The 13,088-nt window shown below is 38.1% G+C and overlaps 1 protein-coding gene across 5 annotated transcripts in view; it reads left to right on the forward strand.

The window, feature by feature from the left end:
• The window catches only part of wt1b (WT1 transcription factor b), a 94,569-nt gene that overhangs the window by 56,558 nt on the left and 24,923 nt on the right, over positions 1 to 13,088 (forward strand). For all 5 annotated transcript variants that reach the window (XM_043705547.1, XM_043705545.1, XM_043705546.1 and 2 more), the window contains exons 4-5: positions 3,219 to 3,321; positions 7,487 to 7,637. In XM_043705547.1, coding sequence (XP_043561482.1) covers positions 3,219 to 3,321; positions 7,487 to 7,637 — 254 coding nt within the window. The remainder of the gene's footprint in view (positions 1 to 3,218; positions 3,322 to 7,486; positions 7,638 to 13,088) is intronic.

The raw sequence follows: 13,088 nt of genomic DNA on the forward strand, positions 1-13,088 counted from the left end.
CGTTCTTATTCATGTACTTAGCCAAATGTCTTTTAAATGTTGTAACTGTACATGCATCTCCACTTCCGCTGGCATTTCATTCCACACATGAATCACCCTCTGTGTGAAAAAGATGCCCCTCAGCTCCCTTTTAAATCTTTCTCCTCTCACCTTAAAAAATTATGCCCTCTGGCTTTGAACTCTCTTAACCTAGGGAAATACCTTTGCTATTCACCTTATGGTTTTATAAACCTTTATAAGGTCATCCCTCAACATCCTTCGCTACAGTGAAAAAAGGTCCTAGCCTATCCAGTCTGTTTTTATAACTCAAACCCTCCATTCCTGGCCATATTCTGGTAAATCTTTTCTGAGCCTTCTCCAATTTAAAAATATCCTTCCATAGCAGGTCAACCAGAACAGTGCTCCAAAAGTGCCTCACCAATGTCCTGTACAGCCTCGACATGACATACCAACTCTGAAATACAATGGTTTGAGCAATGAAGGCAAGCGAGCTTAGTACCTTCTTAATCACTCTGTCTTCCTGTGAAACAACTTTCAAAGAACTATGTACCTGAACCCCTAGGTTTCTCTGTTCAACAACACCATCCAGGGCCCTACCATTAACTGTATAAGTCCTGCCCTTGTTTGTTTTACCAAAATGCCATGCCTCAGCCCATTGGCCTAATTGATAAAGATCTTTTTCTAATCTTAGATAACCTTCTTCACTGTTGGCTATGCCACCAATTTTGGTATCATCCACAAACTTACTAACCATGCCTCCTAAATTTTCATCCAAACTGTTTGTATAAATGACAAATAACAGTGGACCCAGCAATGATACCTACGGAAAACCACTGATCAAAGGCCTCCAGTCTGAAAAACAACCCTCCAAAATCATGCTGTTTCCTGCTGTCAAGCCAATTTTGCATCCAGTTAGTAAACTCTCCCTGAATCCCATGTGATCTAACTTAACTAATCAGTCTACTATGTGGAATCTTGTCAAAGGCTATACTAAAGTCCATTCTGACAACATTTACTGCTTTGCCCTCATCAAGCTTTTTGGTTACATTCTCAAAAAACTCAATGAAGTTTGTGAGACATGATTTCCCAAGCACAAAGCAATGCTGACTATCCTTAATCAACCCTTGCCTCTCCAAATGCACGTACATGCTATCTCTTAGAATCCCCTCCAACAACTTACCTACCACTGATGTCAGACTCACCCATCTATAATCCCCAGGCTTCTCCTTACAGCCTTTCTTAAATAAATGCACATTAGCCACCCTCCAGTCCTCCAGCACCTCATCCATGGCAATAAAGTAAACAGGTATCTCTGCTAGGAGCCCCGCAATTTCTTCCCTAACTTCCCACAAAGTGCATCCTGGGATACACTTGATTAGGTCTTGGTGATCTATTAACCTTTATGCTTTTTTAAGACCTCCAGCATCTCCCCTTCTGTAAAGTGGGCTGTTATCAAGACATCAATATTTATTACCCTGAGTTCCCTAGCCTCCATGTCTTTCTCCATAGTAAAAACTGATGTGAAATATTTGTTTCGTATCTGTCCCAGCACATGTGGTTCCACAAACAGAACACCTGGTTGAACTTTAAGGGGCTTTACTCTCTCCATAGTTGCTCCTAATGTACTTGTAGAATCTCTTTGGATTATCCTTAACCTTAACTGCCAAGACTATCTTGTATCCCCTGTTTGCCTTCCTGATTTCCCACTCAAGAATGCTAGTGTGCTTCCAATTAAACCTGTTGGACTATAACCTGGTGTTGTGTGATTTTTAACTTTGTACACCCCAGTCCAACACTGGCATCTCCAAATCAAGAATGCCCCTATACAAGTTATACTCTTCAAAGGATTCACCTGATTCCAGTTGTCTATACCTAATGTATGCTTCCTTTTTATTCTTGAGCAGAGCCTCAACATCATTATTCATCTCTTGTTCCCTCCTCTTACCAGCCTTACCCTTCACTCTCACATGAAAATAGTGCTTTTGAACTCTTGCTATTGCACTTTTGAAAGCCTCCCACTTACTAGTCATCCCTTTACCTGTGAACAGTCTGCCCCGATCAACTTTTGAAAGTTCCTGTCTCATACCATCAAAATTTGCCTTACTCTATTTAAGAACTTTAACTTTTATACAAGGCCTTTCCTTTTTGGTAACTATTTTAAACATAATAGAATTATGATCCTTAGTCCTAAAGTGCTCCGTACTAACACTTTTGTCACTTGTCCTGCCTTATTTCCCTGGAGAAGCTCAAGTTTTGCTCCTTCTCTGTAGGTACATCTATGTATTGATAAAAAACATTTTCTTGAACATATTTAACAAATTCCTTGCTGTCCACACACTTAATACTATGGTAGTCCCAGTCTGTTTACAAAGTTAAAATCAGTTAACACCAGATATAACTATGCTGTGCTTTGAAATAGTGTTATGGGATCCTTCACCTCTAGCTAAGAGAGTGAATGGGGCCTTGGTTTAATATCTCATTGAAAAGACAATATTGAATGCTAGTACAGTTTTTTTTTGTTTGAGATGTTGAGGCAGGTTGACCCATAACCCTTTCTTGCCGGGGCCAACTTGCTACCCTCTGAGCACAGGTGCATCTAAGGCAAATGAAACATCTTAAGGATTTTTATTAAGTTTATGTGCACATCACAAATAATCCTTCATATTCTCTAAACGATAATTTTGGCATTTACTTGTGCATGGTAGTGTAATGTGCATTATGGGAATAATAAGTACTGGGAGTTCAAAACTAATGATAAACAAGTGACGAAATCTAATCCAATAAATCTGATATTTTGTGGACTGACACCTGGAATAGCTTCTGGAATTTTTGTTGAATCATTTGGGCTGCGTTGACGTAAAATATTCCATCCCTCTATTTGAAGAAGAGTTAGGAGTTCTCCCTGGTGTTGTGGCCAATATTTATCCAGTAACCAATATCTCTAAAACAGATTATTTGGTCAATTATCACATTACTGTTTGAGGGAGCTTGCTGTGTGCCAATTGGCTGCTGTTTCCTTTGAGAACAACAGTGACTGCAAATAAAACAAAATTTTTTTGGCCATAAAACATTTTGAGATGTCCAAAGTTAAAATTACAGGTTTCTTATTGTATTGTACATTCATCTATTAAGGTAATAAATGCCAGCATGCAATGCCAAATTCCAGCAGATGGAGAATATGATTACTGAGAATCATTCTGTTCTTACTATCCTTACAGCCACGCGACAGGATATGAGACTGACAATCACAATGCTCCTATGTTGTACAGCTGTAGCACGCAATACAGAATACATACACATGGGGTGTTCAGAGGGCTTCAGGTGAGTGATGGCAATATTTGTTTCTTCCAACATGTGTGTCTGTTACAGTCTTTCAAGAAAGTTAAACCTTTGCATCTGACCTTGGGAAAGCTGATTGTAGGCACTGTGAAAGCAGATTGGCCGACACAAACTGTTCGTACATACAGATGGTTCTAATTTAAGATTTTCTCAACACTACAGGAGCAGCAAAGGAGATTCTGTTTTCTATCAACAGGTTTAAAAAATGTAGATTCAACACTCATTCTATCATTTACTTAAGACACAGACTGAAAACCAATCAAGGTGGCAGCATTTTGAAGGTTTACATTCTTCAAGCTTACCTGCTGCATATTTTTGAGGAGTTGGCAAAATAATTTCAATCAGTGTTGATTTTATCTGCCTTTGTAATACTTGATATTAATCATTATAATATCCTATCAGTGAAACCTTGCTGTCTGATATATTGCACACTGATAAAACATTATTTATGATTTCCTCTCACACAGGGAGATCATGATTAATACTCGTGCTGTATAGTGTTCTTCCATCTGCAGGACATTTCTTTCAATAGAAACTGAAATGACAAACAGTTGATCCTAATGCCATAATATAATTTCCTTCTATACTTTTCTAAACAGATAGTATATTGGGCCCTGCAGATGAGTTCCTTGAATATGAATATCACAGGAGTACTCAATAACTTTTAAAAAAGGATTATGTACACAAGGTGTTGTAAAGTTGCATTATTTTTTTAAAACACAATTTTTCCTTGTTTTCTTAGAGCAGAGGAGACAGAAGTGGGATTTAATTGAGGTGTTTAAAATTATATGAGACCTGAATAGAATGGATAGGAAGAATCTATTTTCATTATCAGAGAGGTCAATATGCAGGAGAACTTAGATTAAAGTAATTCAAAGAGGTAAGGAGTAAATTTTCACCCAGAGAAGTCACTGCCTGAAAGGGTCGCAGAGACAGAACTCACATTTCATTAAAAAATTCTTGGCTGTGCAGTTGACACAATGCAACCTACAGGACTACAGACTAGAGTTGGAAGATGAGATCTCATTGAATAACTTGTTTTGGCTGGCATGGACACACTGGACCAATTGGCCTCCTTCAATACCCCAAAAGTTATACGCTATGCATGAAAATTGTATTGCTAACAAAATAGAAAAGATCTCTTGTTCTCCCCTAGTCTATAATTTTTTTCAGTTATATCTTATTCCTTCTCTATGGCCTCCTATGGAATATACCACTTTTCAACCAAAGGTGAAGGCTTTTTTTGGTCTTAGAAAGTTGGCACGTCATCTAGTTTTCTTCACTCTTGGCTAAACTTAGCAACTCACTGTGCGGAGAGGTATGGGCTTGAACTTACCACGTTATTCATTGTCCTCAGTGTGTTTAAGATTCTATGTAAAAGTTCTGCCATCAGTGAAGCCTCATAGCATCAATCTTAATTTACTAGCAAACCACTGAATTCCAAATGGCCTTGTTCAGATAATAAGAAGGAATTATATGTGTTTTGGACTGTTGTGAAGGCATAAGTCAGAGACAGACACCTGATGTAATATAATTACTAATAGTAGGGTCCAAAAATACTGAATAGCAGGGGTTTCACCTATTAAGTTAACACATGTACTGGTGCACTTTATGCTTTACCTCTAGGCATTACAGATGTCTTAAATGTCTGACTACATTATGACAACAAAGAAAGATTCATTAGGACTGGTGTCTCAGGATGTCCAATATTTCTGGCTATTCATAAACCTGGAAAAATGGACTTCAATAAAGTGAGAGACTAGAGAAGCTGAGATAATTTATCTAAAGTTAGGGGGAGACTTGATAGAGGTGTTCAATGTCTTGAGGGGTTTATGGACCAAAGGGGATAAAATATTTCTACTTCCAGGAGGGCAATAACCAGAGAATAGGGATCTAGGATGATTGCCAACCAGAAAGAGACAATTCACCCCATTAAGTCTGCTTTTCCTTTCAGCGAGGTCCAAGCTGATCCTCAACTTCACTTTCCTGTCTTATTCTCATAACTGTTGATTCCCTTACTGATTAAAAATCTGTCTTTCTCCATTTCAATAATAATTAGTTCTTCTATTCATCTTACCAAAATGGGACTTCACATTTTCCCACATTATATTTTATCTGCCAAGTTTTTTGCCTATTCCTTTAACCTGTCTATAACCTTTTACAGATTCTTTATCTCATCCTCAGTGAATTCCCAACCATTTTGTGTCTTCTGCAATCTTGGCTATAGTGCATTTACTTACCTCATCCAAGTCACTAATGTATATTGCAAATAATTGTGCCCTCAGCATTGATCCCTGTGGCTCTCCACCACTTACAGATTGTTATCCTGAAAATACCCTCTTTGTTGCAACTCTTTTTTTTATTAGTTAGCCAATCCTCTATCGATGCTAATATACTGCCTCTAATATCATGAGCTCTTAACCTATTAAATAGCCTAACATGTGGTAACTTATCAAACGTCTTCTGAAAATCTAAATATATTGCATCTGCTGCTTCTCTTTTATTTATCCTGCTTACAACCTTCTTAAGGAATTCCAATACATTTGCTAAGCCTAATTTCCCCCTTCATGAAGCCATGCTGATCCTGCTTAATCATATTACATGTTTCTAAGCGCTCTGCTGTTGCATCCTTTATAATTGACACTAACAATTCCTCAATAACAGATGTTAATCTTATTGGCATATATTTGCCTATCTTTTGTTTAATCTCCTTCACTTTGTAAATAAATATGTCATATTGACAATTTTCTGGCATTTTCCAGAACCTAAGGATTCTTGGAAGATTACTACCTGGGCAACCCCTGTCTCTATGGCAACTTCTTTTAATACCCAAGAAAGCATTCCATCATGTCCAGGGAATCTATGAATCTTTACCACCATTAGTTTCCAAAGTACTTTTTCTTTGGCTGAAGTTATCACAGTAATTTCCCTTTGTTTTGCCCCTTAATTAGTTATCAGTTTTGGAATACTACTAGTGACGTTTATTGTGAAGACTAATGCAAACTATTTATTCAACACTTCTGCCATTTCCTAGTTCTGCATTATTATTTCTCAAGCCTTGTTTTCTAAGAAGCTCATATTAACTTTGGCTCCTCTGTTCTTTTTTATATATTTAAAGAAGTTCTTAATGTTCGACTTGAGATGCAACTTGCAAGCTTGACCTCAAAGGTTACCTTCTCCATCTTTGCAATTTTTTTGGTTACCTGATTGGGTTTTAAAACTTTCCCAATCCTCTGACATACCAATATTTTTTGCCAAAGTTTTTTTTGCAATTTGATGCTATCCTTAACTTGCCAGCTTAACCATATTTGGTTTATCCCCTTACTAGAATCCTTCTCTCTCATTGGGTTGTATATTTGTTGTTAGTCATGAACTATTTTCTTAAATATCTACCATTGTTCCTTGACTGTCTTTGCTACTAAACTTCTTTCCCAGTTGCTAATTAAGTTTCACACAGTTATTTCCTACTCAAGTTTATTCTCTCAACCGGAATTCCAAATTCTATCACGTTATGGACAATGTTTCCTTGGGAAAATGGAAGGATACGAGGAGTCAAACTGTCGCACAGTGAAGAGTTGCGTCTGGAATGCACTGCCTGAAAGGGGTCACAATGGCAGGATGGAGGAAACAAATTCAACAGTAACCTTTGAAAGGGAATTAGATATTTAAAAAGAAACAGATATGCAGGGTTTGTGTAGATATTTCAGGGAAAGTAGGACTGATTGGGTACATCTTACAAAGAGATGGCACAGGCATGATGGTCGAATGGTCTCTGTGCTGTAAGATTCACTGACTCTAAGAGAAATGGTTAGATATGCTTCTGTTGAATCTTTGCCTCAAACAGGTTAGCTTAATATTTTTGAGATTTAAAAGCTACAATGCAAAGTTATACCCTAATTGATTTTATATCCAATCCATCAAGGATAAAGATGAACTATTGTTAGTTTCACCAAAGTTAGTCTAATCTGTGTCTTATGATTCTATTCCACAATCACATGATGGAGAAACAGCGCTGTGAAAGCTAGTGATTCCAAATAAACCTGTTGGACTATAACCTGGTGTTGTGTGATTTTTAACTTTGTCCATCCCAGTCCAACACCGGCATCTCCAAATCAGGTTTAATCTTTATTTGTGTTTCTTGTTTCAGGATGTTCGGAGGGTCCCGGGAGTTGCACCAACCATTGTCAGAGCAAACACAGAGGCTAACGAAAAGCGTCCATTCATGTGTCCCTATCCTGGGTGTAATAAACGCTACTTCAAACTCTCTCACCTGCAAATGCACAGCAGGAAACATACAGGTAATGGCAGAGTGGCACCAGCAAACTGAAGTGATTCCTATAATTTACCAGCACAGGCAGTGTAATTATTTTATAACTTCTGTAGATCATTTGTGACAATTGTATCAACAGCTATTGGATGCAGGATGTTCCCAAAATTTTGGGAGCCAGAGATGTCAGAAAATCTAGAGGGAAAGAAGATAGAACCAATAATTTGAATGCAGTTTGGTTTACATTCCATTCAGTTTGGCTGTTTTCAGCTGATGGTCAGTACCAATGTTCTGTCGAGCACTCCTGTCTTTGAAAGACCTTTTGTAAGGAGGCTCACTAGCCCAATATAAAGGAGGCTGATGACTTACAATTATGGTCAACTTCTCACTGTAGGTAACAGCAATCAGCTGCATACTTCATTGGTTGGAAATCCATAGCACATGCATTGACTCTCTTTAATTACCTAAGAATTTATGAACATCAGAACTAAATGTTCCTGCTTTGAACCTGTGTCGTTTAAGTTATTGTCAATTAAAGGGGTCTGCATTTACCTTTCTGCATCATTCATGGCAACTCCTAACCACTTCTCATTTGCCTCCAAACTGTCCATTCTATCCAGCCCTCTGGTGTTAGCAATCTGTCAAATGATTCAATGATTAAATCGATGATTCCCCTAATACGAGGGATTAGACCTAGACACATACAGCTATGATTGAAGTGGTAGCACTGTCATCTCTGAGTTAGGATGCTATGGATTCAAAGCTAATTCTAGTTAATGTTTTGCAAACAAGAAATCCTGGCTGATGCTTCACGCAGTATGAATAAGAAATTAAACCAAAGCCCCACTGCTGTCTTATATGGAAATGACAGTGGTATTAATTTCAAAAAGATCAGGGATATTTTTGCTGAAGTCCTAACCAATATTTATCTTGCATTGATCATGTAAAGAGAATAGATTACTTAATCATTATCACGTTGTTTGTGGGAGCCTGTAAATTGACTGCCACATTTACTTACCTGAAGACATTACAACCTCAAAAGCATTTCATTGCTGTAAAGTGCTTTGGGACATCCTGAGGTTGTGTAATGCACCATATAAATGTAGGGCTTTTTTTGCAGTATTCAAGATAGTTCTGATTAAGACACAGCATAGTTTGAATGTGATTTGCTTTGTTGTTTGTTTGTTCACAGTGACTGGAGATGCTGAAATTTAGGCCTTCAAAAATCCCAACATTTCTTTTTAACATTACCCCTAACTGTTTCAATATAATTTATGAACTGCTGATAATGCTCATTTAGTTATCCATTAGGCACTAATCCATGTTAAATTTATCATCCATTTACATATTTAAAAGTCCCAGTTAGATGTTTCAAGGCTACTTTCTAATATAGTATCATCTATACATTTTACCAGTCTATTTGTAATTCAAAAATGGAAACAGTAGGAATAACAAAGTAACAATTCCTGGCACTCCACTCAGAACTCTCCCACTGTCGCTCACTAAAAAGGATGGGATGTAATTTATAATGCGTATTTGGGGAATCACCAATAAAAATAAAAATCATATTTCCATAAAAACAGCATCTCAAGGGCAAGGTGACATCAAAAACAACTTCAGCTGATATTCCTGGGCTGTAACACTGAGTTGTAAATTTACCCAAGTACTCTAAGTAGAATATGTTATGGTAATACGATAAATATCTCCATAAGTAATTCATGAGTGACAAAGGTACAAGTGAGTTATTGTTGCCTCATGAATGGAGATATTTATCCAGGATTGTTTCCAGCAAATGGGGAGATTTGGGACATATTACCTTCAAATCCAAATTTCCTATTTGAAATTTTGCCAAATGTCTAAAAAACTTATGGCTATTAATGGTTTAAATGCCTGCCAAGGATAAAATCCCAATCTCCTAACCCCAAAGGCAGCTTTATTTATCGCATGATATTACTGGCCAAGATCTGTTCTTTATGTATTTGCTACAAGAAGATTGTAAAGAAACGTAATGGAGTTTATTTAATAGCTGTTAAAACACTCTTTTGCTATGAGCAACAACTGAAATCTAATATTAAAATCACACAGAAGAGAAGAAAATAATCTTTTGTCGTTATGAGCACCATTTGGTTGATGAGAATCAATGGCTGCAATAATGATGAGTCCTGGCAGGACATGAAGAATACTGTCAGTATCAGGAAGTAAGAACTCTAGTGGGAAAATCAAATGGAATAAGCTTGCTGACAAGCTGGAAATACTATACACATCAATTTAAAAGAAAATAGCTGGGGTGAGGGTGTGTATGCATTTATATTTTGATATTCATAACTTGTTGTTTTTTGCACTTATAAGAAGGGCATTTCATCTATCCACTATCTGTAATAAAATCATAAATACATTCGTAAACACATTTACGATTTTACTGCACACAGTAATTATATTTGTGATGTCATCTAAATGATCAAGTGCATTCCAACACTCAGACTTGTTTTTCTCTTTTTTAATCTAATTTGCCTCTATTATGAGGGACAAAGTATTTGATAAACTAATGGGACTAAAGGGAGGCAAGTCACCAGGCCCTGATGGCTTGCATCCAAGGGTTTTAAAGGAAGTAGATGCAGAGGTAGTGGAGACATTGGATGAAATATTCCAGAACTTACTCAAGTCTGGAAGAGTTTCAACAGATTGGAAAACTGTTAATGTGACAAAAACTGCTAAGGTCTCTGTTCAAGAATGGAGAGTGATAAAAAGCAAGAAACAATAAGTCAATTGATCTAATATCTGCTGTTGGGAAATTGCTAGAGTTCATTATAAAGGAAGAAAACTTGGGACACTTAACATAATCACAAACAGAGACAACATAGTTTTGTGAAAGGGAGATCATGTTGATCAATTTACTAGAGACCTTTGAGGATATAACAAGTTGATAAAGGGGAATCAACCGATGTAGTATTTGGATTTCCAGAAGAATTTGACATAGCATGATATAAAGATTGTTGCACAAGATTGGAGTTCACAGTATTTGGAGTAATGTATGAGCATGGATTGACAATTGGTTAACTCATTGAAGAGAGAGATTCTGGGTTAATGGGTCTTTTTCAGGTTGGAAAAACATAGCTAGTGGAGTGCCACAGGAACAGTTCTATATCCTCAGATATTTATTATCTATATTCATGATGTGGAGGAGGGGGCAGTGTAACGAATCCAAGTTTGCCAAAGATAGAAAAATAGATAGGAGGGCATGTTCTGATAAGGACATAAGGAACACACAAAAGAAAGTAGATTAGTTGAATGAGTGGACAAAAACTTGGCAGTTGGAATTTAATGTAGGAAAGTGTGAGATAATGCACTTTGTTAGGAAGAATCAAAAGGCAGACTCAAATTTAAGTGAACAGTCTTGATAGAGGTGTACAAGATGATTAGGGGTTTAGATAGGGTTGACCATGAGAACCTTTTTCCACGTATGGAGTCAGCTATTTCGAGGGGGCATAGCTTTAAATTAAGGGGTGGTAGGTATAGGACAGATGTTAGGGGTAGATTCTTTACTCAGCGAGTCGTGAGTTCATGGAATGCCCTGCCAGTAGCAGTGGTGGACTCTCCCTCTTTATGGGCATTTAAACGGGCATTGGATAGGCATATGGAGGATAGTGGGCGAGTGTAGGTTAGGTGGGCTTGGATCGGCGCAACATCGAGGGCCAAAGGGCCTGTACTGCGCTGTATTTTTCTATGTTCTATGTTCTATGTCTCCAAAAGAGTGCAGCACCAATGTTTCTGGGTGCAGCAAGTAATTAAGAAGGTAAATGGAATTTTGCTATTCATAGTAATGGGTTGGAGTTTAAAAATACTGAAGTCTTATTACAACTGCACATGATGTTGGTGAGCCCACACCTGGGATACCGTGTATAGTTCTGGACCCTGAATTCTGACATTAGAGGCAATTCAAAACAGGTTCATTCGATTGATTCCTGGGATGAAGGGTTTACAAGTTGGCCTTTATTTGTTGAGTTTAGAAGAATAAAAGATAATCTGACTGAAACAGGCAAGATTCTGAGAGGGCTTCACAGGATAGATATTGGGTGGATGTCTCCACTAGCGACAAGATCTCAAATTGGAAGACATCGTTACAGCATAAGGGGACACCCATTTAAAATTGAGATGTGAAGATAATTTCTCCCAGAGGGTACTGAGTATCTGCAATTTTCGACCTCAAAAAGTTGTGGAGGCTAGCACCGAAAGTATTTAAAGCAGAGGTAGATAGATTTTTTTAAATATGAGGAGTTTAGGGCTATCATAAACTGGGACAAGGAGAAATTTAGGCCTGGGGCAGATTGGTCGTGACCTTGTTAAATGGTGGGTCAGACTTGAAGGGCTGAATGGCTTATTTCTGCTCCTACTCCTTATGTTCTTATGTAACATGATTGGGAAAGATACGAGCGTGAATTTGCATGCAATCTATTTTAAGTCAAAATCTGAATACTCTCTTTGTTAAGATTAGATTAGATTAGATTAGATTACATTACAGTGTGGAAACAGGCCCTTCGGCCCAACAAGTCCACACCGACCCGCCGAAGCGAAACCCACCCATACCCCTACATTTACCCCTTACCTAACACTACGGGCAATTTAGCATGGCCAATTCACCTGACCCTGCACATCTTTGGACTGTGGGAGGAAACCGGAGCACCCGGAGGAAACCCACGCAGACACGGGGAGAACGTGCAAACTCCACACAGTCAGTCGCCTGAGGCGGGAATTGAACCCGGGTCTCAGGCGCTGTGAGGCAGCAGTGCTAACCACTGTGCCACTGTGCCACTGTGCCGCCCACGAAGTCGCTATTATTCTGCAATTGCTGCCTCCTTTATTCTTAACTGTTCATACATTCCTTGAGGCAGCCACCAACATAAGGAAAAATCTGGCAAACTTTAGAGCTGAGATTGGTTTAAAAAGGTACCTTCAGAGCAGAAACTCCATTTCATCGAGCTGCATGTTTCAGATAAGATAATTATGACTTATAATTAACAAACTACATACCTCTGGGGAGGCTGCTGTGTGTCTAGTTCTGGCTATCTGTTCAATTGTGTCTTTGCCCTTGATAAGGTGCAAAAGAGATTAATTGTGATGATGCTGGAGATGAAAAAATTCCATTAGAGGTTTCTTTATTAGAATAGGGAAGATTAAGAAGACATTTGATAGAGAGGTTCAGCATTATGAAGGGCTCTGACAGCTTCAAAACTGAAATAATTATTTCCATTGATCATTGAGTCACAAACTAGAAGCCATAAATTTAAAATCACCCACTGAACAATGAAATGAAAGGGCAAGAGGTCAGCAGATTTTTTTAAGTATAGGTTTGTTTGAACATGGCTGAAAATGTGTTGCTGGAAAAGCGCAGCAGGTCAGGCAGCATCCAAGGAGCAGGAGAATCGACGTTTCGGGCATGAGCCCTTCTTCAGGAATGAGGAAAGTGTGCCAAGCAGGCTAAGAC

Source organism: Chiloscyllium plagiosum, chromosome 16 (assembly GCF_004010195.1).
Source record: "Chiloscyllium plagiosum isolate BGI_BamShark_2017 chromosome 16, ASM401019v2, whole genome shotgun sequence".
NCBI classification, from domain to species: Eukaryota; Metazoa; Chordata; class Chondrichthyes; order Orectolobiformes; family Hemiscylliidae; genus Chiloscyllium; species Chiloscyllium plagiosum.